The sequence below is a fragment of the Python bivittatus genome, unplaced genomic scaffold (assembly GCF_059951505.1).
Source record: "Python bivittatus isolate LINGU-HERP-01145 unplaced genomic scaffold, Pbiv_v1 ctg000680_np1212, whole genome shotgun sequence".
NCBI classification, from domain to species: Eukaryota; Metazoa; Chordata; class Lepidosauria; order Squamata; family Pythonidae; genus Python; species Python bivittatus.
Window position 1 is genome coordinate 4,638,359 of NW_028277095.1, and position 25,841 is coordinate 4,664,199.

A 25,841-nucleotide genomic window follows, 5' to 3' on the forward strand; every position below is an offset into this window, starting at 1 on the left:
GGCTCCAATCTGGTTCATTCACAAACCACTTCCACAATTAAGTCTTCACTTACAGGACCGAGACATCAGTAAACATGGATGCATGCATCAAACAAGGCAACAGGGTGTATTTCCTTCATGCCTGACAGAGCTTTTTGGAACTCTCTGCTTGGCTGCTTGTGAATTGTGGGGAACAGGGATGTTGGTCTCAGCCAACAACCCAGTTACTTTCCTGCCTTGCAGGATTGCACTAGTGTAGCATAGGGATGAGGAAGTTGGACTAGAACCCAAGAGAACCAGGTTCAAATCCTGTCTTATCCAGAGAAATTCATGAAGGCATTTTGAGACAGTTACTGTTTTTCAACCTAACCTACTCGATAGGGTTGATTTTATGGGAAAAACTGGAGGAAGACTTATGATGTATCCCTTGTTGAGGCCCTGGAGGAAAGGTGAGATATATATTTGGCAACTACACATAAATAAAAAGATTGTACTTTCTCTCTCCCCTCTTTAAAAACAGCTTCTGAAAAAAATGGAGATTTTTATCTAAGGCATAGATGGAGGGACCCCCAACTGCCATCTTTCATTTCTCCCCTTTGCCCAATGCTAAAGGGTTTGACTTTGGAGAGAAAAGTTGACTTTCCCAGGTGCTGTGGAACATCTAGTCCCAAATCTCAACTTGAAAATCAAGAGAGGCACCAAGTTGGACAGCAGCTCTGTAAGGGGAAAATGTTTGGTAGGTATGTATGAATATCACCCTGGCTTGACCTAGACTCATCTCAGTGATGCAGACTTTCCAGAGATGATTGGCTTTTGCAAATCCCTTCCAGAAATGCCATTTTCCCAATATTTTTAAGAATGGCTGAGCTGCTAAGGCTTTATTCTATTCCGATTGTCCAATTTATCTCTGGTGGTGCTGGGTCAACAGGCAAAGAAGTTACAAAGAGTGGGATGCTGGCTCCAGAAAGCTTTCAGTGGCAAATTATGTTTCAGTGTGTGTATGGGTTTCTATTTCAGTGAGTGAACTTCTGTGATATGACAGAAGTAGGCAAAACCACCCAGAAGAATCTGTTCTCAGACTGATAAGGATTCAGGAGATGGTTCTGGAAATAGAAACCTACAGTCATTATCAATTAAACCAACCAACTGAAAATTGCCTGTTCACAATAAAGCCATCACAAAGAAATTATGGAAGGCCCCACCCTAATGTATTAGGAGATAAATTGGTTCTAACGGAAAATAGTTCAGTTGCTGACATTTTTGCAGCTAAACTTTCACTTCAGTCAATTAGTTAAGAAGATTCTGGGCAATTTGTGCCTGGGAAAATGATTATTTTCGGTTTAAGTCAACTGCCTGAGAGCCTGATACTGTATAGCAATTATCCACAACTGTGAGGCTTAAGGCAGAGAAGCACAGAGGGGAAAAGCAAAGCAAAGCTCGAAATAAGCATGAACGTTTATGCCTTTTAATAACATTTGTTAGAAAAGGTGCTTCCAGACCCCTTCTGCTTGCAAGATTCAGTACTTGCTTCATTTGGAAACGTTCTGAACTCAACTGAGTATTTCAGATCTAGCGGCCAAGGAGGGGGCTGATGGATGTTAATTCTCTAGGTCCTTGGAAGGTGGAGGTGAGCAAAGCAAAGCGCTTCCTTATCAGCTTTGCTTAAGGTAGAGGCAGGGATGGAGATATCCAATCATGCAAGCTTCAGAGAAGCCCTGGATCGATGGATGTGTGACCGTGGAGTCCTTGGGGTTCTCTGAGCTTGATTGTTTTCTAGCAGATGTTTCGTTACCCCGCTGGGTAACATCTTCTGTGCTAGATGGGAGTGGGGTTTACTCTCTGTTTATGTACAGTAGCTTGCCCTCTGTATATAAACAGAGAGCAAACATGAGAAGTAGTGCTGTGGAATTTCATGTAGGAAACATGAGAAGTAGTGCTGTGGAATTTCACTCCCTTCTAGCACTGAAGATGTCACCTAGCCGGGTAACGAAACGTCTGCAAGAGAACAACCAAGCTCAGAGAACCCCAAGGACTCCACAGTTCAACCCTGAGCTACAGAGTTTCTCTTCTGTTGGGATAATGGACCAGCAGAGGTTGAGATGAGGAAACCATGTGTTCCGGCAGCACCTTCCTTTCTCTGTGACAGCAGTTGATCTGTTATCCTAGGGGCAGGCTACATTTTTGTGGCTTATGGGGGTGGAGGAAAGCTGACCCCCCCTTTTTTTCTGACCTTCAAGAGCTGCAGGGGCATGGTATCAAAGCAATGATATGGTTGGAGAACTTTTTTTTTTCTTTAAGAGTCATTGGTCATAGCAAAGGCTCGGTGCTCTTATTTTCTTTTAAAAAGGAAACATGAGAAGTAGTGCTGTGGAATTTCAATGACTCAGTCAAGGACCATAAAAACCAACCAACCTACCTAAAACTAAGTTGACAAACAAAACTAAAAAACAACAAAAATCCAGTGGGCCAAAATTGCCCTGATGCATTGCACGGGCAAAATCGCATCCCCTTGACCCAACCGCTTTCTCCCTAGTCATTTTATAATCTTATTTAGAACCCTTTGTTCCTTTTCTCCACCTTCCAACACCCTCAGCTTCGAAAAATTAAATCTCCAAAATGCAAATGCATTATTTATTGGGACATGTATTTCATTGGCAGCATTCTGGGAACAAAGCATTTATTACTCTTTGAAGATCTCATACAGCTCTTCCTGATAGAGCAACGTCTTCCAAAAGGTTTGGGGGCAGCCGACGGTTAAATTGGACGTTGTGCCCTTCCATCAGGTTTGCAAGTGAAGAGGGCTTCTTTTCTGAGGCAGGATGAGCTGTGTAGGTCAGATCATCTTCCTAGCAAGAGGGCTTCCCTCATGGTGAGATGAAATGGGAATTGAAAAGGGGGCCTTGATGTTGAGATTAATGCACCTCCATCTGAAGCAAAAGGTCCAATTCAAGGTGTTGGTTGTCACCTTTAAAACCCTACATAGCATTGGTCTGGGTTACCTGAGGGACTGTCTCACCCCCATTACATCAACTGTCCCACCTGGTCAGGCAGAGAAGGTATGTTGCAGACCCCATCTGCAAAAGAATGTTGACTGGTGGGACCCAGGAGGAGAGCCTTCTCTGCTGTGGCCCCCGCCCTATGGAATATTCTCCCCCAGAGGTCAGGTGGGCCCCTACTCTCCTGGGCTTCTGGAAAGGGCTAAGACCTGGCTCTGCCAGCTCACGTGGGGCAAGAGGGGATATAACCAACCCTGGGGGTGGCTAGCCCCTTGAAGACGCTCCCCGAATCTAAGATATTTATTATTTATATAGGAAGTCTTTTGTAATGTATATTTATTCTATTTTAACTAATATTTCTTCTTTTTATTGTAAACTGCCCAGAGTTGCTCTGCAGTGAGATGGGCAGTGACAAATTTGAAATATAAGTAAATATAAATAAATAAAAGCCAAGTTGTTTCCATAGAAGAGACTGCAAGAGCCCAAACTGGGATGGTGCTTGGAATAAATTCCTAACTTCTGCTGCATCTGTTTGCGTGGGGTCAGCAGTACTTGTGTCATAGTCTTAGGGTTATTCAAACTGTTGGTTTATTTTAAGATTTCTAGTAGGTTTTGGTTTCTTTGTTCTTGGCCTTTAACCAAGTGGATTCTGTTTCATTCTGCTTTGAGCTTAGATTTTTCATCTGTTTTCAGTTTTGGACTTTAATGGCTTTAATAGTGAATTTCAATTAAGTTTGACAGTTAACCAACTTGATAGCCACTGAGGTTGTGCAGGAATGAACAGAAGGAAACCCCCCATGCCACCCCAAAGGAAGAGAGTGAGGTTTTGCATTGTGTTGTGTTGTGTTGTGTTGTATTGTAACCCAATATATTTTGGAAAATTCCTTTAGCAAAGGCACTGCAGACCAAAACCATATAAACAGCTTATCCTATTTTATCCAGGTAGAAAGATCCATGTCAAAATAAGGCTAGAGTAACATTCAACACAACATATTGTTTGAATCTACAACCAAATAAACCTATTTTTAAATGAATGAACATGGAAGATAATTTGGAGGCAGGCAAAGAGCAATCTTTTTTGTTTTATTTCAGATTTTTAAAAAGTAGAATGATAAATACCATTCATTTAAAAAATGATTCACATCCTTACTTTTCTTGTGCACTTATCCCGTTTTGGGGGAAGGGAGAGGACATTTTGGGGCTTTCTGTCTTATTCTGTCCTCCAAACATGAAAAATCTCCCAATAAAGTTTTGGAACTGCAATCTATGGGTGTTCATTAGGCCTCAGCAGAAGTCTACTAGCTGCCTGATTCTGGCTCCCCCTTTTTTGAGACTTTAACAACCTGCATGACCTTCAAAAGCAACTCAGCTCAGGATCCCCATCCAGATAAATTTGGGGGGAAAAAATAGATTAAAAAAACCTCCAACCACAGGGCAAAGAAGCATCTGAGAAAGGAAGATTTGATGACATAAAGAAATCACATGGAGTCTCCCTCTGGTTACGTTTGAGTGGCAAGATACATTTCTTTCCAAATCTTGAAATGTGTGTGGGTTGACATGAAACTTAACATTCAACTTCAAATGCATTGTTGCTTTTGCTCCGCTGAATGCTTTTGCACTTTAACTTGTCCTTTTCTGTAAGTTCTCCCAAGATTGATGAGACTTCTGAAGGCTCACTGACAGCTGTGGCTTCAGGGAGTTGACTTCTACATAATTGCAAAGGCATTTCTTTTTCCTTATATGCTCTGATTCAGTTATTATGCCCACTTTGACTTTTTCTAATTTGACAGCCCCCCCCCCCAAAAAAAGTATTTGCTCAGAGCTTTTAATGGGTTGGTGTGAAACCCTAGTTAATATCTGCAACAGTTACGTGCCAAGGAGGTTATCGTAATGCTCCCAATCATTTTTTTTTTCATTTTTCTTTTATTTGTAAGCAGATGAAGTCATCGGAGATCGATCAGGAATTATTTACAGAAAGTTACTGTAGGGTATGCAGCGCTCAGCTAATATCGGAATCGCAACGCGTGGCTCATTACGAGGTAAGACGTGTGGTGCTGGAGGGTGGGGGAAAATCTGGTGGCTGGCGAGGTATCGCAGTGTCTGGAAGAGATGAAGGAAATGCAAAGCAGGGGTGTCCTCATGGGGGGGGGGGAGAGAGAGAGAGAGAGAGAGAGAAAGAAAGAAAGAAAGAAAGAAAGAAAGAAAGAAAGAAAGAAAGAAAGAAAGAAAGAAAGAAAGAAAGAAAGAAAGAAAGAAAGTTAAGATGATTGAGCTCAAGAATTATTTCTGGGCACCAGTTTTGAGAAAGCTTCAGAGAAACTGGAACCGGTTCTGTGACAAACAATGAGGATGATCAGAAGACCACCTTAGGGTCTTCTAGCATCATCACAACCACTATTGTGCAGACATAAAAAGTCAGACTTTATACTGCTTCAGTGACAGTTGGGTGATGCTATGAAGATGTTTTAAGTCAATAGTGGGGAAATGATCTAAAGAACTGGGTATGCTTAACCTTGGAAAAAGGAGACAGAAAAGGGAACTGATGTCTGAAAAGTTGTCATACAAAATAAGGCTGGGCTCTGTTGTCTGTTGTTACACACAAACGCAAAGTTTAGGTTCCTGTAGTAAGGAGGATATAAGAGCCCAAATAGCCCTTCCAACTCCACGATTCATCTTCTGGAATATTTAACATACTGATTTTATGAAGCCACCATCACATCTTTAAAACTTACAAAAATGGACTGACATTTTTATCTCCCTCATCCGCTCTGGTGGGATTATTTTTTTCATCATCATGTCTTCTGCAAAGGCTGAGGATAAAAATGATGAAGTCGATGATGTGCCAGTTTTAAAAAGTTACCTGTCCCTCCCGAGAGCAAATCTCTCGATGACAAGAGGAGTTGGGTATCCTTTGCCAAAGCTGTACAATTAAGGCTGATAAGTTTCCCACTGCTGAGCAGAAATAACGATCTTGCTCCAATGTGATCTCTGAGAATTTCAATACAGACTGGCCTAACCCTCATCTGATAAATGAATGTAGCATTTAACATTTAATTCTCTGCCAGATTCCTCGTATTCTGAAAGCCTATATGCAATCTTAGCTCAAAAATATAGTTTAAGTGGGCATCTTTGGAGAGCAAACACGTTTGGAAGTGTGTCTTTTGAGAAGAAACATGCTTAAAAAACGTATGCTTAAAAATAAATGGGCTTTTTGAAGCAGCTTTTAATCTGCAGAGTATTGCAAAAGTGGGACAGAATATATTTATACAAGGATATAAGTGAAAAGTGATACAACCCCGTAACAGAGACATTTCTATCCATCAGTGGAAACCCCACATAGAAAAGGAATATATAGTAGGACCTGTTTATTGTGGGGTGTGACCTTAGGAATTCCTGTGCTTTGCAAATCTTTGTCAGGTTCTGTATCCCTTGTATTTTGGTGGTGTAGTTGGTGAAACAAATTTAAGAGAAATATGGATAATCCCAGCTCTGCCAATATTAATTGTGACTGACCACTCACCACTTTGCATCACTTCTTACCCATGGTAGCCCAGGGCTGAGAAAAGATGGTCCAACCTTAATATACTGAATTTTAGAACACTCAGTGACTTAGCCCTCTCTTCTCCTGCTGTTCCTCCTATCCAAATTACCCTCTCCAAATTTATTTTCTTCTGGAAAGAGGAAAAAAATCTTCTGGAAAGAGGAAAAAGGGAGAACGATACAGCTAGGGCACTTAGAGTGGCAGAAAAAGGGAGATTTAACTGCTGTTCCCTTTCAGATTTTTCTTTTTTGACAGTAGCCTACAAGGCTGTTTTTCGGTTTAAAAAAAAGCTTGAAAGAAAAGAATAAATTTAAGATTGCTTTTGCATCACACCAACTTTGTTTTTCATTAACCAACGAGCAATGCATTATTTTGACGTAGGTACCAGAGTTTTCTCAAGGGGCAGAGCTGATATTTTCATCTTTAGTGATCATTGTTGGAAATTTGCTAGCTTGGATTCAATATGTATTTGCAGTTTGTGTACTGTAGGCAGAAAAAGACCTGATGGCTATCAAGGTTAAATGATGTTTTTCAACCTTTTCTGTCAAGACGAGAGTGGGACATTTCTGAGTTGCTTAGGGGAGGCCGGGGTGTACTGTAATGAATGTGATGAACATGGACAGTGAACATTTGATGTTCAGGAAAAATGGAACATCTTTTTATGTTCTTTTTATTTGTGTGATTTTAGCATTTATTCTGCTGCTTAAGTTTCAGAATTTTTATGGGTATGTGTGTTACCAGGAATGTAGCATGGATCTTGCTGGGTCCTTATGGAAGATCCATATGTGTTTCAGCAAATACGGTCTCCTCCGTTTTGGCAAACCAGTTCCTAGGACAACTGCAGAGCCTGACTTTGGATGCATCCGTGTAGGAGTTAGGCTTCACTCCCGCATTCCTAGGCCATTGTCTGCTTGAGCGATTGAGCCAGCTGCAAAATGTCTGGTTTGTAATGTGTCCCCTTGCGGTTCCTTGGTTTTATGGGTGAGCTGTTTTCCAGCTGGAGGAACTCTCGCCTTGCCCTCCCTTCTTAGCTTGGATCTCTTGAGTGGATCTGTAAAATCTTAATTCTTCTGGTCAGTTTCTAGTCAGTTTTATAACAAAAAACCGACCAGCATGATTTTCCCTGGATGGGTATTAAACAGTGAGCAACCTGCTTTTGCTTCAGCCCGCTTCCCAGCCTCTGGGATCAGATGAGTTATGGGGTCTCTACACTGTGGCGGACAACCATGGTTGAGAAAAGAACCAAGGCGCAAAACCCACATCACCCCAGCTTGCAGTGGGAATGTGTACAGAGAAAGAATTATCTATTGACAGCCAGGCAGTTTTCTGATTACAGTAATAACCTTCCGGGTGGGTTTTTTGGTTTTTTATTTTGCAAAATGGCCAGAGAACTGCACCCAACGTATACTGAAAATATCAGTGCAGCATTTATTTATTTTTCTTCTTTCTGCGTGGATCTGAAGCTCGGTCGTTGATGGGTGATGACAACAGGGCCTAACCTTTCCCTTGACTGCTTAACACGCTTGCTGGCCTGCTGGGCAACGGCAGAGGGCTGAATCCAGGCGTTCTTGGCAAGGTGTTCCTGAGAAGATGGCAGAAAGCAGCATTTTTTTTAATGGTTAACAGAAAGACGATTTGGATGAGTGTAGACTGCAAGTAGGATTTTATCACTAGAGAGCCAGAATGGTGTATTGGTGAAAGTGCCGGACTAGGAGTGAGGAGACTAGCATGGAAGTTCCCTGGGGGATTCTGGGTCAGTTCCTCTCAGCCCAAAGTGTGGGGTTGAGGTGCTTGACTTGGGGTGGGGAGATCCAGCTTAGGTATAGAAGCTAGCTGGATGATTTAGGGCCAGTTCCTAGCCCTAACTGACTTCAGGCCCTACAACAAGCCGGCTGAAAAACAAAACCCCTCATTTGCTCATGCATTGATAAGCTTTGCTGTAAGAACTAGGTGACTGCAGTCCAAAACAAGTGGACCTTGCAACTAAGTGGGACAAATGCCAAGAACATCAACGATTGGATTTATTACTAGCATTTCTCCATTCCAACTGGTTCTGAGTAGCATACAAGATAAATAAACAAAAACCATGATGGCTAACCGCAATGTCACAATAGTGGCCCCCTCCACCAGAAGCAGGCTTAAACAACCTTCCCCAAATGCTCTATCCCAAAGCTATGTTTTCACATCTCTGCAGAAACTCCTCAAGGAAGTGGCAGTTTGTATGTTTGAGGACAAGCGATTCCACATAAGAAGTGCTGCTACTGAGAAGACACAACAAGAGCTCCTTGGGATGGGACCTCATCAGGCCTTCCCTCCCTGATCTCACTGGGTGGGCAGATTCATCTGGCAGCAGGCAGTCTCAGATATCCAGGCCTTGAGCCATGGAGGGCTTTAAAGGTAATAACCAGCCCTTTGAATTGCACCTGAAAGTTGACTGGCAGCTCCCAGAATAGAGGAGTTACCTGGGCAAATGTAGGTGTACCTGAAAGTACCCCAGCAGCTGCATGCTGAACCAGTTTAAGGATTTTGTGGTTTGGTCTTGGTTATCCTGACCTGTGGGCTCACCTGTCCTCTTGGAAATGCCTCCTCAGTCTAATGGGAATACAATCTTACCCCCAGATATCTGGACCATCCCTTCTGTTATGTTTCTGAAGAACATGAAGATGTGGCTCTCAAAGGGTGGTATATCAGATGGATTGTAGTTTGTTACTAATGGGCCTTATTGTAAGTTGTAATCCTATTTGTAAGCCGCTCAGAGTCTTCAGAAACAGAGCTTCATAGAAGCCAAAGTAGATGAATCAATAAATACCTCTAGAGCAATGTTTCTCAACTTGGCCACTTTAAGATGTGTGGACTTGAACTCCCAGAATTCTGGGAGTGGAGTTGAAGTCCACACATCTTAAAGTGGCCAAGGTTGAGAAACACTGCTCTAGAAATACTTTGGAATTTGTACATAAAATCAGGGGTGAACAGTGCGAAGCCTCAGTGCTGATATTTAGCATTTGCCTGTATTTCTGCAACCCAGGTCTGACAACCATTCCAATGACTTACACACCTAGGTGACTGCATCAGACAAATTGTAGTACATGCCTAAAATCAACAGAACACAATTTGGAATCAATAATCCTTCCCCAAATCAGGAAAAATAATTAAAGAACCCTGATGCTCCTCTTGTTGCATCTTCATCCTGTCCACTGCAGGTCTCCTACCTCCCTGGACCCCTTGAGTGCAGCTCTTGATCATGAAAGAGTTCTCCATCCCTGCAGTAAAGGTGAATCTCATTTCTCCATCCCTGCAGAAAAGGTGAATTTTTCCACCATTTTCTCAAGAAAAGAGGGAAGAGAAAACAGAAGTTTGCAGAAAAGCTGCTAGTTCTGAAATGCTGAAAACATAGAAAAAATATAGAAAGGAACTGGCACAGCAACTTGACTTTGTAGGGGCTGAGCCTATCAAATGCAAATGGAATGAGCCCCCCAAAAACACATTTTTTTCATAATATAGTTTTATTGCCAAACATGTTCTCTAACTGCATTACATGCTACCCGTCTTGAATTGCTATAATAAGATTGCATGCTGTGCCTACAATCTTCCCCATCAAAACCCCAGAAGACAGTTGATTATTTTATAATAATTTGTTGCCTCCTTCTGAATGCAGAACTGTACTTGGGCTGGAATTCCTCTAGAAATGTTATAATCTCATCTGCAGCTTTCCTGGTCCAATAAGCAGTCTTCTGTGTCATCAAGAATAGATCAATTTATGTGCCATCATCATTTTCTTTTCAAAAAGCACGCTAATTTCTTCATTGCTCTTTTTATATACTAATTTCTTCATTGCTCAGCTTCATTGCACTTTTGGAAGGCTGTAATTGTTATGATTTTGGGGGAGTAGGGAGTGGAAAGACAAATGAAGGTTTGCTCCATTTATTAATGGTGGTAGCAAGTATCAGCCTTGCCCCACTTCGTCTCAGTTTTCCTTTCTGCACATGGTATCAGGGTTTTGACCCACTTCTCAGGGTGCAACTTGGGTGGGTGGGAGTGTCAAGCTGGGTTCAATTGCAGGGGCTAGGTGACAGTCACATCCACGCAGGAGAGGTTCCAAATAGGCAAGATGGTGGATTCAGCGTTGCAATCCACTGCACATGTACAAAAGGGGTATGGCTTGCATGCTTCCTCTGCTGTTTTGCCTCTTTTGAACCTCTCTATGGGTGCCAGTCCTAAGTGATTTGGGAGGAACAGCCTTTTTCAGAGAAATCTACTCCCAAAATGCTCTTTGCAGCAATTTGGTCCTTCTCCATCCTGTTGTAGTTAATTTGGAGCCAGCAGAACCCTCAGAGGCTCAGCAACTGTATTTGCTTCAGAGCTGCATCCAGGAGTATAAATGGTAGAAGGGAATCCCCTGAGATCTCAGACATAAGCCATGGATTCTCAGGATTGTCTTGCCCGATTCCTCCCCCTTAGCCAGCTCCTGATCATTCTGGAGAGAGGCCTCATCTGAAGGGCCATGATGCATTGGCAGAACTTCATAGGCTGCATCTAAGGGTTTTGAGGGGGATGCATCACCTGAACTTTCTGCTTGTAGCCTTCAGCCAAAGAGAATTCATAAATTACATATGTGCTCCTTTGAAATTGAGACAACCACAAGTAAGTGTCATGCTTGAGATCCTCCTAAATCCTGAACCAGCTCTGATTATAGTGATGATGTATTTTACTACATTGGTGCTCTGTCACTTGATCCAAGAGGAATCTGGGCTGGCGTGTAGGTGTCTGTCATGTGATTTTGCCACAGTAAGAATGCCTAAATCATGATGTCTGTAAATTGATCTCCTTTTTATTTTTAAGAAAAACTGAAGGACTCAGAATTCAAGCATCTTAGTCCAGCATAATTCTCACCAACACGGTGTACAAATCATTCTGGTCTTTATATTAGTTCCACTGTTGGACAGAGATTTCCTATGGCTTACAACTGCAGTTAAAGAACAAAGTGGAAACAAATTAAAAGAGAGGATTACACTATGGAGTGGAGGAACAGTTCCTACCTCCTAAACAAGGACAACACAAGAATGTCACCTTTGTCTATTAAAAGATGCTCCATTTTTCCTCACAAAGCAGGGTATTTTTAACTTTTAGGGTAGGTCTGAATACAATAAATTTTGAGGTGTTGCTTCTTTGTAGGGCACTGCTAAGTGCAAGTAGACACTAATTTTATAAACAACAATAGCAACAAGAGACCCAAGACATGGAGATTTCCTTGTAAATCTGACATGGAGGGATTGTGAAATTGACCAGATTGGTTTTTCCTGATAAAAATCTGGTGGTGACATTGACTACAGCACAGGCCAAGGGATAGGTGGGAGGAAGGCAAAATCCTGACCAGGGCCTTCTCCAAGGGATCAGTAGGAAACACAAATATCATTTTTCCTTCCTTCTCCTCAAATCATAGTCAAGTTTGGAGGAGTGAAAGAATGATAATTTGAAGACTTTTCAAAGATAGAAGCTTGGAGGCACTCACCAGTACATGGAGCTGCAAGCAGAGTTGTCAATTTCAGGGCTATCTGTTACCAAAAGCACATGCGCTTTCTGGCACCTTCTGGATAGGAAGTGTGAACATCTTCTTCTAAACCCTGAAGAATCTGTACTGTTCTGGTTCTCCTGGGTATCCAGAGCAGCAACTACATTTTGGAAATCTCTTCCCAGTGCTGGGATTCAGGTGGGGTTGAGGCTCCAGGGAGGAGCCCTTCTGTGTAAAGAGATGCAAAGCAATGAGATAAGAAAGAAATTGGAGTAAAGGAGGAAGCTGAATTTGCCCACTTGTTTCTTCTGGCTCCTGTTCCTGCAATCAGTTTCCTCCAGTGAGGGTTTCTGAACTAGGTATTCTATACTGGAGTAAAATAGAGAGTTTGGGGAAGGTGCAATAGCAGCTGTTTCTCTCCTGCAAATCATACATCTGCACACACATACAAACACAGGGCCCAAAGCTTTGCAGCTGTTTGTCTTAAAACCAGGGTGTCCAAATCTGTCTTTGCCAACAAACATGACTTTGGCCCCAAGATGGAGTATGCTCCTTCCAATGGCTCAAGTCTTTCATTTTTCAAGCAATCATTTCGTCAGTGGCAATGAAAATACATTTCAGGGACCCACTGGTGCCACTCAAGAAGAGGAGGAAAAGGGATAAGATATCCTCAAAGCCATCTGGTCTGCCTCATTTACTGCTAGAAGATCACTCTGTCTTTTTACTGATTTAAGAAAGTCCATTATTTCCAGTTTTGTATGTGATGTGATTTGAACCACGTATTAAAAATACCCTCAATCCATTAGAATTTTCTACACCAACTCAAAGAAATCCCATGAAACAAAATAAAATTGCTCACAGGGAGGGGGATGTGAGGACAGGTGGATGGATTTGTTAAGCACAGACTAGTAACTGGATGGAAAGCAACAGAGTGTTCTTTTCAGTCTCCAACGTGTTCTTTTTGAATGTCCGTGTTTTTGCTAATGCCTGCCGAATATTTCCAACGTTTGCCACCTGTTTTGCAGTCTGTGAGTTTAGTTGCCTCTCTTGGCAAGGATATGAACAACATGCACCTCCGGCTGTGGAAGGGGGCTTGGTGGGGTTTGTTGAGGGCTTTTTTTGCAGTTCTGTTGACCAAGGAAGGCCTAAGATGGGTTGTGAGGCCTCCATTAGGAGTCTGGGCCACGGTGCTTCCATACAATGGGTAGTCTTTCTTTGTAGGGAGCCTATTTGGGCTTTTGAGGCTTGCCTTGGGCGTTTGCCCAAAATGGAGAGAGAGCTGCTGAGGGATAACTAAAAACAAGAGCAGCATGAAATCACTCCTAAAAGCAATTCTAGAAAAATTCTGAAGGATCCTGAAAATTACGTACAAAAACAAAAATCTTTTTTGTGGGAGAAGGACGTTTTTAAGAAGTAGCAAGGCAGAATTTGGCACAGTGTTACCTAGGATCCTGTCATATACAACAGGGTTCCTCAACCTTGGCGACTTGAAGACGTGTGGACTTCAACTTCCAGAATTCCCCAGTTGAAGTCCACACGTCTTCAAGTCGCCAAGGTTGAGGAGCCCTGATAGACAACATCTTCTGAAGAAATGGAACTGTTTCTCAAACCTCCCCCAAAAATCTTGCATTAAAATTATCCAGGCTGTACTGTACTCAGATTTAGAGTTGAGCCAAACTATTAATATGCACATGTAGTCCTTAAGCTGTTCTTTGAATACTGCTCCAAGGGCTTTTAAAAATATTTGAATAACAAGCCTGAAACACACATACGCAAGCTAAGAGGAATTGTTTTTATTTTTAAAGAAATTATAAAAACTGCATTCTGTTCTGTGCTCTGTAACTGTTTGCAATATATAGGTGTCATTAAAATTCCAGGGATTATGAAAGGGCAGATCATTAAAATGAGATGGCTGCTAAGATAAATCAAAGCAAGCATTTTTCTGACTCTTTGACATCCAGAGTTTTAGCTGCTTCTGTGAAAACTGCCATATTGTCATAGGTGACCCGTCTGGTTACTGTTAGCTTGAGCAATAGGCTAATAATATAAATGATATTCAAAGTAATCTTTCAATTGAGCCATATTGTTTGTCAGATTTTGGTAATTGGAAGTGATTTTTTTCCCCCCAAGCATGAATCTCACAGAGTTTTCTTTAGCAAGATTTGTTGAGGTGAAATAAGTAATGATACAAAAATTCAAGCAAGTGAACCAATATATCTAGGTGTCCCTTATGGCAGAAACTTTCTGAATCTTTTTCTCAGCCTTACAATGGACCCGAGAAGAGTGTGCAGGTCCAGATTGCTTTTGTACAACAGTTGCTTGACTCATTCTCAGTCTGACAACAAGTTCTTACACTATTTTCTGTTGATGAAATAGTGCATAAACAATCAAGATAAGAAAATTCAGGAAGTGCTATTCTGGAGCTGAACAACAGATAGAGGGGGAAAAATCTGTTGCTTTGTGGAGTCCTTGGGGTTCTCTGAGCTTGGTTGTTTTCTTGCAAAGATTTCGTTATCCGGCTAGGTAACATCTTCAGGGTAACGAAATGTTTGCAAGAAAACAACCAAGCTCAGAGAACCCCAAGGACTCCACAGTTCAACCCTGAGCTACAGATCTTCTCTTCTATTAGTCTGTTGCTTATTTGATAAGGCTGCGCTGCAACTTCAGGGTAGCAACACATGCTTCAGAGTTGATGGGTGAACTCTTGTCATTGTGAAGGGAAGTGTTGAACTATTTTTGACAGGCTGAAAGTTATCACACAAGAATCTGACAGGTGTAACAGTTGTCTGTTATGCTGTTTGTTTTATTTGTGAGGGAGCATTTGGAAAGCTGTTGCACAGGATAGTTCATCATTTTGGCATTATCCATGTGTGTACTGTGGGGATGGAGTTATTTTTATTCTTACTTTCAACTTCTATGCAAGTAGTAACCAACTTTCTCTGTGCTACTCTAAGGACCATTTTCATTCTCCCACAATGCCCTGGAGAAATGGTTAAAAAAAATAAAGTCCTTCCCAGTTCTGCAAGGATGACAATTTGAGAAGGAGAAATCGATGGCAAGATATTTTAACTGCTTAATTCTAAAGATTCAGCAATAGAGTACCATTTTTGGGTCAGGCTCTCAAAATCTGTGGTCAGTTTATAATGGATTCTCTTGAAGGTAGGTCTCCCTTACTCCAGTGCCTGATGATGTCATTATCCAATTCCACAAATGTCTGGTTATCTGGGTGCCATTGAGATAGGCTCGACTCCAGGTCATAGCTTAAAGTAATGCTAATCATTTTGACCTCTCTGTTGTAAGTTCCTGTCCCACTTCCAAGGACAACCTCTTTGATCCCATCCATTCTCATATCTGTATGCAAGTCTCTACTTGCTGATCATCCCTTCACTCTTTATTTGGTCCAGGATTGATTAACTGGTACTTTTTGCAGGCCATAAGATCATAGTAAGTGTCCCAGGTCCATAATTCAAACATGCCTCTCTTCTGTCTCTTCCTCTTTTTCAGTGTCCATCTTTCACAGCTGTGGCTTATCACTGCTCCATAAGACCATAGTTTTAATTATTTGGATCTTTGTTGTCATAAAAATAACCCTTAGAACTTATGCCAGTTTGTTATTGCTTTCCTCCCTAGGATTAATCTCTATGGTATTTCTCTTGTATTATATTCAGTCCATCTTCACCTATTCCTGTGGCCGAACTATCTATCACCTCTAGTACCTGATCATCATCTATAAGTTTACAAAGTTGGCTGGTTGACATTGCCTTTGTCTTCTTAATACTTAACATTAGCCCATATGTTTTACTTTCCACTGTGACTTTCATAATGAGTCTGATTGTGGCTATCAAAGTGGTATCATCTGCGTATTTCAGATGGCCAGGGTTTTGGCCTGCTGTTTTGCGTCCCACTATTACTTCTTCTACTCCTGCCATTCTTAGAATAGATGCACTGTGGGAGTACCATGAGGCATGTAAAAAAGGGGCGGGGCTTCAATTGTGTGGTCACCACCACCACCTTGACTTTTTTGCCCCCTCCCCGTTGAGGACACCCCTGTATCCTCAAGGGGGAACTGTATGTGAAACAAACATCTGGACAATATGCATTCTTATCTCACTCCCTTCTCTATGCTGTTTTATCCAATTTCTGATCTTAAGTCACTTCATGTACATTTTAAAGTCTCCTCATAAGAAATATCAGGCCTTCTGGCACCTTTGCTTTTAATATATTGTGATATATTGACTCTGCACGATCACTGCTGTGAATAAAGCAACGATGGTGAATCTCCTTCTGAAATTCGCTGGCTCTCTCCATTATCCATCTTAGCAATCTGATTTGTGCCTTTTCTGAAAGTTGCTTCTTCATTTAGCATTTCGGTCTCCCTGTGTGGCTCTATTTACCAGAGTTTTTAAGCACAATTTTGTGAATAGTGCAATTGTTTGGTAATGTGCCCATTCTTTTTTGTTTTCTTTATCTCTTTTATATGCTGATCTTTTCTGATGGCTAAGCTACATATTACATCTTTGTCAACGAAAGATCTAGGGAGGTTTAAAGCCTAGAAATTCAATTTGAGTTTACTTTGGGCTCTGAATTATGTTTTAGGATTTTTAAATGGAAAAAATGGTTCACTTGGGGCTAGATTTATGCATATTTATAATATGCTCATTATAAACCCAGATTAACAAAACAACATTGCTATATTACTATAACATGCTATGCCTGAACAAAGAAACCATGTTAGAGCTTCATGTGATGGTTTGTTCTGCACCGTTTGCTAAGACAACAGCTACATTCCCACCACTTACTTAAGCACGAATATCACCCTTTTGAGCCAAATGTAACCTCTGCCCTACTGAATATTCACTATTCAAATATTCAGCTATTCAGCATAACTGGATTTCTCTCCTGGAATTGCAAAAAAAAAAGAGTCTGAAGATTGTGAATATTTTACATGCCCTGAAAACATTCTGAGAAGATTTGCCAGGAATTTTAAAGAGATGTTGCTTGGATGTTTTTGGCTTTGTTAACGGGTGGGGGGGAAAAAGAGGTCACGTTGGTTCTAACTCAACCGCCTTCTGAAGAAAGCAATTAATGCCAAGCAGATGTTCTACAAGGTGCTGAGTCCTTCTCCATTGTCAAAAATAATGGCAGCTTATTATGGGTAACGTAGCTGAAGTGCTGTAGCGATGATGCCATTTTCTTCATCCATTTACTTCCTTTCCAAAGCAGCCCCCAACGTCCCTTTTGAAGAAGAAAATAGTTCATTCTATTAAAAGGCTCCTTAAACTCATCCAAGAGCTGCACCAAGGAAACACAACCCACCCCTTTCGACGTCCATGTTCCAAGGCTCTTAACAGAGACTAGATTACCCCAGGGACATCTGCATTTATTTCATCTTGTTCTCAATCTAACAGCAACCATGATTGAGCAGATAAATCCGTTAATCGAGAGAAACCCAGGCAGGCACGGAGGAATTTTGCTAGATTTCTGAATGCGCTTTTCTGCTCCTTCGCTAATGGATTTATGACTCACGTGGTAGGCATTTGATTGAATATTGCTGAACTTCACTGGAGGATTAGGATGATTTATATCCTGCCTCTCCTATGCAAGTTGAAGGCAGCCAGTGTCAAATGCCACCTCAGTGGCGACAACTCTGGGAGGTGGGTTGGGCTGAGAGGTCGAGACTGTTTCTAAGACACCCAGTGGGCCTTCGCGGCTGAATGAGAATGAGTTTCTCTGATCTAGCTGGGGCTTCTTTGACTGAAAGGTCTGGTGGAAGGTTGCTCACCTGACTCCCTCCGCAACTTCTCTCCATTGTCTTTTGTCCCCTAGAATCAGCTGAGTGTGGAGACCCCAGATCCTGAAGTCCGGGCGTTTTTATTTAACAAGCTCGCCTTGAATGAAAAGTTATCGATCCATCTGATCATTTCGCGTGAGGAGCCATGTTTTGGATGGCCTCTGCTCCCGGTGTGGGGCCCAGGCAAAATTGCCTCATCAAACAAGATAGGGAAAGCTCGGTTTCTGGAATTTGTTCCATCCCCTTTACCAGTTGTGGCTGGAGGAAGCATCAGTGTTGTTGTTTTTTAATGTAGGAGTGAATAGTATATTGCATCTGTGTGTGTGTTTCTGCTCTCCGTTGTGTTGCATCTCAGTCTGTCTGTGTGTGTTTGGGAAATACAAGATCAGCCATGCAAGCTCTGCTTTGGGTCGCATGACTGGAAGGGAGGGGAGCTTAGACTGGGGCAGTCACCAGGTTTCTAGGTCTCTCCCATAGGGATGCATGGGGGGAATTCAGGTGGTTGTTGTTTTCCCCCAGAGCTGCTGGGTTGCTCAAGCCCATTTTTAACTCCATTTTTCTTTGGGTGGCTTCTCCTGCCACCCCAAATTTTCTTCTCTTCTGCTGAGCTTTTGGAGAGTTTATATTAATAATATAATTTAATATGGTCAAAATATAAAATTTATACTTATTTATATTTCAAATTCAAATCTCACTGCAGAGCAACTCTGGGCAGTCATGGGCAGATGATGGCAGAGTTCTGACTCCTTTGCATAATTTCTTTCCAAAATTCCATTGGTTTGGAAAGAATTTAAAAAACTCAATGCTGTACCCAACCCTCTATGACATTGCACTGCTTCTTCGCTATGCAGAACATCTGTTGGTTTCCTCACATGATGGAGCATGATCCCCAACAATCTTGTTCTGCCATTACATTATGTCATACATGTTCTAAGAAATTGATGGTAACATTAGAGTTTTTGCAGGAGAGATTTTTGTTAAAAAAAAGAAGAACTATAGCCACATCAGTTTATGAGAAAAGAGAAAAAAAATCCCTCCAACATTCACAGCAGGGCCATGCCTCAATTAGAACCAGCTGAAACTGGTACAATGCAGAGTTTGAGAGCTCCAGAAGTCTTAATGAAAGGTGTTGGCAAACAAATCCAAGGATTAGATCAGATCTTTCACATTGTTGCCTGTTTTACAGTTTTATGAGATGGAAGCCACCAAGGTGGGCATTAGATGGGATGGCATGTATAATTTGTAGTCAGCTTCAAGATAGACTGAATACTTTCATTAGTAAGAAGTCTAATTGGGTCAAATTAGACTTGGGGATAAACAATAATGGCCTAATAATAGTCTCCAGTTTTGCCTCCTATCAGATCATTGTCTGTCTGTCTGTCTATCTATCTATTATCTTCATCTGGATGGCCTTGACTTGCTTTGGGCCTGTGCTTCCTAGCTTCAGGGCTCTGGGTTTGCCTGCCAGAGTTGCTTAGGCTCTTTAGCTTGTAAGTCTCTCCCTGGACATGTGCCAAGCAGGGTCCAAGGCTTGGAAGCAGCAGCTACACCACAAGCAATGGGTGGTGCTCCAGCCTGTGCCACAGGCATTCAGCCCAAAGCTCCCACAATGTGCACCAAGAATGAGCTGAGGTGGCAGGGATGTGTTGCCTTGTGAGCTGCAGACACCCATCCTGGAGCCTATCAGTTCCTGAAGCCTCTTTGGTGTGTTCTGCAGCATAGGCCGCAGGTGAACTTGCAGCACACCCCCTAGGTTCCTCCCTGAAATGCCTGGGGTCTCCTCAGTGTGGGCCAAGGGTTTCCAAGATGAGGTAGATGTGGCATAGACAACTGCCAGTCTTTTATTTCTGCTTGCTTTCTCCCAACTATTAGACAGAAGTTGAAAGAGACCAGCAATGGGACAGAGATCCATGCATGCTGCTGGACTATCCCAGGTGGTTGAGAGACCCTAGTGGGCATGCCAAAGCCACCCATTCTGAAGCTCCCACACCATGCAGACCGGCATGCAGAGGCATGATGGTGAAAAGGTGGCTTGGATAAGTCTTCTCTCGCCTTATCCCACAGCATCACTTCTTCAGGAGAAGGCTAAGAGGAGGCCCAAGCAGCCTACTTGCTTTTTTGTAAGAAGGAGGGCTATATTTGCTGGGCAAAGCAGTTTTGAGGAGGTGTCTTGTTTAAAAGGTTGTCAAAGTGAAGCACTTATTGATGTGTGTGTGCATACGTGTGAGCATGTCTGTCTGTCTATATCTATCCATCCATCCATCCATCCATCCATCCATCCATCCATCCATCCATCCATCTGTCTGGTGTGGATTTGAGTTTAACTGCTTACAATACAGGTAGTCCCCAGTTTAAGAACAAGTTCTGTTCCCAGCGTCTGTCCTTAGGTTGAATTTGTATGTAAGCCAGAATAGTATTACACAGTACAAAGCAGTATTGTGTAACGAACTCGAACCATTGTATATTTAACTCAAATTTTGCTACAGTATGCTTTATTCTTAACTATGGGTCATCCTTAAACCAGGTGTTCTTAACCCGGGGACTACCTGTACTGCAGGGTTGAGCCAACAAAGCAACATGTTTAGAAAGAGTTATCAGTTCTCGCAGGATTGGAAAAGGTCTTGAAAGTCCAGCAACAAGCTGGCTATGCAGTCCTTCACAGGGGAACATGGAAAAGCTGCAGAAAACCCATTAGCCTCTAACGTGCAATTAAGTATGTGTTTTCCTAGAAATTTTCTAGGAAAGGTAAATAATCTATTCTTGTCTTTGAATATTTGTTAAATGGATTGCTTTTTTCCCCCCTTGTCTATATTGCACTGTAAGAAAACAGGGGCAGGCTAATGAACTAAGAATGATTTACTGGTTTTTATTTTTTGAAACTCAAACTGAGGTTGAGAATAAGTGACCTCCTGTTTTGAACCAGGCTGTTTTAACTCTCTCCCCTTCTCAGCCTGTGAAGGCCAGAAGGTCAAGGCAGCTACACAGGGCCTGACAAGTTTAATTAAAATCAGTGTAGTTCTACCCATTTGGTAACCTTTATGGAGGAGGAAGAGGTGAGAGATGCTGAGGGAAGTTTTAGGAATACTTCATTTTCACAGTTAGAAATTATGGTAGATACGGCTTTAACCTCAGATGATGACTGCAGTTGCAGGAAACTCTTAATCTCTTATTATGTTTGCACAATGCAACGAGCCAAGGAAGCTTAGTTAATGAACACATGGCCATCTTACCTTATCACTGCATTTTAATTAAGGTTAGAGTCTTAACGTGGAGCCTAAACCCCCAAACCATTGTTGTTTGGGATTTCTGCAAAATGCACTTACCACCAGACACTTACTGAATTACAAAATTTCTCATTACAGATTTATTTGAGGAAACCCAACATTATTTTGGGTTCAGACTAGTACTATGCCGAAATATTCTCCAGTATTTTTTCTATTAGTTCTCATTTTGTTTGATGAAAGGCAATTTGCTTTTGAAATTGCTTTCAGAGGAGAAGGCAATTGTGGTGAAATTCTTATAGGTATATGGTGTTCTTGGAGTTATGTAATGATAAGGCTAGCTAAGAGCAATGTATATAAATGTCCTTTCTTTCATTATAAAATTATCTCTTGATAATTTTAACCTACAGCCTTCCTGGTTTCTTACAAGTATATTAAATCTCAGAGGAGGTGCTATGGAGGTAACTTCTCCCATGGGTTTTTTCCCATTTGGAAAGTGAGAAAATTCAGGAAAATTTCAGAAGAATAAAAAGATGTGTCACAGAAAGCGGTAGTACTGCACTAGAACCTTCTTCCACCTCAAACAATAAAAGAAGGTCAGAAAATACCATCAAGAGAAATTCAAAAGTAGTTCTTAAGCTTTTGGAGAACAAGGCAGAAAAACAGAAGAGGTTTATACAGGGGAAGAAAATGGTTGAGAAACTGCAAGGCCGATTCTGATCAAGCATTCACCCAGAAGATAACATGTCTGGTTAAAAAAACATAAGAATCGGGAGGGAAAGGTGTGGAAATGGTACTGCACATATATTGATTACCTTAACTTTGGTGTCTAGGATATCGTGCATACACAGCAACTTCTTTACACTCTGCTTTCAGGAATTTAAGTCATGGGATTGAGAATCATTCAGCTCTTTTTCTTTTTCTTTCCTTCCTTCCTTCCTTCCTTCCTTCCTTCCTTCCTTCCTTCCTTCCTTCCTTCCTTCCTTCCCTCCTTCCCTCCTTCCCTCCTTCCCTCCTTCCCTCCTTCCCTCCTGCTCCTCCTCCTCAGTCTTGTCTCACAACAGTTGTAATGGCCTGAGTTGTCTCCTTGGCCTTCCATCCCCATCTCCCAATATCACAGAAGATCATTCTCTCTTTTTTTATATAAGAACTTTATTATGTTATAAAAAGCATAAAGAGAAAAGCAAACAAGAACTAATCATCAAAGAGAAAAGTAGAGAACCAGAGAGTTAGAAATAAAGAAAGAATACAAAAGTGATGGAAAGTAAAGGGAAAAAAGGAAAAATTACAAAAAGAATGACTTCCGGCTTCTTATACAGCAGAGATCGATAAATCATATAATGACCTCTTACTCTAAAACTATTATTTCAGAAGATCATTCTCTACTTGAAGATATTCACTGTTGGAAGGGCCATCTGACCCAAAAGAGAAGGATTTATAAGATGAGTTAGCATCTTGAGCAGGTACACACACACACATATGTACATGCACACATTTCATACGCCACTTATCCAAATGCGCACAGGTTTTGCACGTCCCTCTCCATAAAAGAAGCCACTTTGGCTCCTGGGCCACTTTGTGCCTTCTGTTTCAAGTAAGCATCTTTTTACACAGTTTTTTTTTCCCAGCCAAGAACTCCATTTGCAAAAGCTGGATGAGTGTCCGATCCAAAGGTTACTCTTCTGATCCTCATATTGCTTTGGAATGGATAGCTTCAAACAGTTTCCTTAAAAAGAGAGAACAGAGCCAAATGCTCTGGTTCCCTGATGCCCTCTGAGAAGGAAACCATCCCCAGCTTTTAGGCTGTTCAGTAAGAGAAACAAAACAAGTGGAGGTGGATCGTATTAGAAGAGCTTCCTGCTCTGGAATCATTTCAGAACCCTGAAACTATTTCTCATTTCCCCCCCTAAACCAAAGGTGGGCATTTCTTTTTCTGTCCATTACTGCATTAATGATGCTGCATGAAGAAAACATGGAGCCACCTTCTCTAGCACACCCTTATTTTTCTATACATCTTTCCTATACATCTTTTCCTGCCTCCCTTCCAAACAGCAGAAGCTTTTACCAGCGATCTGAGTTCATCTCACAGAGTTATTCTGAAATGAGACTGAGGTCTGCAGGTGGTCGACCCCTGCCTTAAAACCATCGCCAAAATGCTCTCCTAAATTTATCACTACGAATCAGGTGATAAATGCCTCCTTCAGCTTCAGAGGCGTTCCTTCCCAAACAAGCCATCTTGGTAGCATTATACATATCTCTCATTGCATTAAGATTCTTTATTGAGGTGTTTAGTGAGGTGCGGGAAGGCGTACTGCATCGGTAAAAGCACTACCGAAAATTCATCTTGATACAATTAAACGGTCGTTCAGAGCAAGCTAGAGTTTATTTCCTAATTTTTCATGTTTTATTGATGCAGCGGCAATATAGCCGAAGAAAGATGTGAATGAATGGAAGCATAAATAATGAAATGCCTTAAGGAAGTAAGGTAGCCCAAACATCCAGTTCTAGAAGTCAGATTAGGAGAACTCTTCCTGAAATCCAGAACGACAGAACCTTAGCAAAGCAAAACTCATTGGGGCTGATGGGTAACTGAAGACCTGAATTTTATCTTAGGAGGGGAAAATATTTTCTAATTATTTCATTGTACAATTAGCTGACTACATTCTCCCTCAAGTCTTACCCTAATAACTCCATGCACGACAACAAACAGAACGGGGGATTTCTGTTCATTCTTAAAGAATGGAGAATGTCTCCAGTTTCAATATAGGGGGAAAAAAAACTCTGTTCTTTAGCTGTCAGACTTTTGGGGAAAACTGCTGTACCATTGTCAACACCAGTTATAGAGCAAATGGCTTCAGCTGTTATTTGGCACCGATAAAAGATTCAGCTATTTTTCCCTTGATATATTAAGATTGTGCAATTCCATCTGATAATGTCGTTCAGGTGAATTCATTCCCCATGAAATATTGGTGTCCTTATTATACAGAGAGGAGACTAGGAGGGCTACGTAACCCCTTTTAGACAAGAACTAGCAATTTGAATTCTATTTAAAGAGGAACAAATTTCTATTTTGAGATTAATTAGTCAGGTAGAACATCTGAGCACAGTGTCCAAGAAAGAGAAATATGATGCATATGTACAGAACAATAAACAGGGAGAGAGAAGAATAGCTAAATGCAAGCCATCCAGAGAGGGAAAAAGTCTCCACTGAGTTTGCAGTTAAACATACAAACCAGCAACTTTAAGATATGTGGACTTCAACTCATTTAGGTTGTAGCGTCCTCACGTGATTGCCATCTGCGACCTTCCCAGCTGGCTTCCAAGAAGCAAAGTCAATGGGGAAGCCTACAGGGAAGGTCACAAGTTGCAGTCACATAATGTCTTGTTTAACGACTGCAGCAAAAAAGGTCGTAAAATTAGGTGTAGTCATGTGATGCCTCACTTAATGACTGCACTACTTAATGATGAATTTTACAGTCCCAATTGTGGTCATAAGTCGAGGACTACCGGTATAGTTATTCTTTTTCTCCTCAATTCAGTTCCTTTGGAAATAAAAATGATGGGATTTTTATATATGAAAGAGAGGAGGAAAACAATGGAAGACAATGGTTGGCCCAACCTCCTAAAATTCCATGGACAAGTCAGTGCAATGGTGTAATACAAAGTTCACCTGGAATCATCTTATGGAATTTCCTCCTTGAAATGTTTGGCCTGAACATGACATGAGGTGACAAGGAAATCTTGTCTTCTTGTCTTCTTTTTCGGAGGCCTGATCTTGAATAAAGTACTGTACATTGTCTTGAGAGGCAACTGTTGTTGTTTTTCCATCCTGTTTCGTTGCTGTTCAAGTATGGATTATGGATTTTATTTTGCTGTTAGCTGCTTTGCAAATCATTTATAATTTGAAAATGGAATGGAAAATATTTAGCTTTTCCAAAAAATAAACAGATCTAATTTGCAAGCTAAGATGACTGAGTGAATTCAACAAACAGGAATGAACTACAACATATAATTTGTACCTTTATAAAGATATGGGGGCTTTATAAACAGCATAGACAAACTCAGGCTTTCCATGGCTAACCAAGCTAATGATATATTTATTTATTAAATTTCTAGGCCACCCAATTCCAAACAACTGGGTGGTTGCACAAGGCTGAAAGAACAAGGATTCCAGAAGAAAACAACATATATGGTTTTCACCATATATGAAACAACTATCTGAGAAATCTTTCCACATTCCCTCCGGTTTAAAGAGGCTCGTGAAATCATCCTACCTCAAGGAAGAACCTGTTTTTAAAGAATGGTAGTGAATATCAGTGGTTGTGGAATGGAAGCGGGATTGTTACTTTGCTCACATCCTATTTATGGGCTTCCCAGAGAGATCTGGTTGGCTCCTATGGAAACAGAAGAGTGGGATAAATTGACATTTTAGTCCGACCAAGGATCTGTTGGAAAATGCGCGTGAAAAATGTCAATTGCACTGTCACAGCTGCCATCTTGACCTTTTTTTGACTACCCCATTGCAAAGCGGACAACACCAGCTAGGTTTTAAATCTAAAACCATTTTTAAAATAGGCAATGATGGAGAAATTAATTTAGCTTGCATCTGAATGCAAAATTGCGTCGTTTGAAAATTTGCATTTTCAGACTAGAACGAGGTTATCATTTGACATTCTGTTCTGCCTGTGGGGAGTCGTTTCATCATCATCTTCATCATCCAAAAATGCATAAAAGTAACATTTCAGAATGCATTATTCTGTGGGTAATACGTTGGCACAAACAAGGCTTATTCATCAAAATTGTA

The 25,841-nt window shown here is 41.3% G+C and overlaps 1 protein-coding gene across 3 annotated transcripts in view; it reads left to right on the forward strand.

Annotated features, from left to right (window-relative positions):
* ZMAT4 (zinc finger matrin-type 4) overlaps positions 1-25,841 on the forward strand; it is a 127,889-nt gene that overhangs the window by 24,716 nt on the left and 77,332 nt on the right. For 2 of the 3 annotated variants that reach the window (XR_015798128.1, XM_088151963.1), the window contains exon 2: positions 4,910-5,014. Coding sequence is in view for 2 of the 3 variants with exons in the window: in XM_088151963.1 (XP_088008089.1) it covers positions 4,910-5,014 (105 nt within the window). In the remaining variant the exon portion in view is untranslated. The remainder of the gene's footprint in view (positions 1-4,909; positions 5,015-25,841) is intronic. The other variant, XM_088151965.1, reaches the window with a different exon arrangement.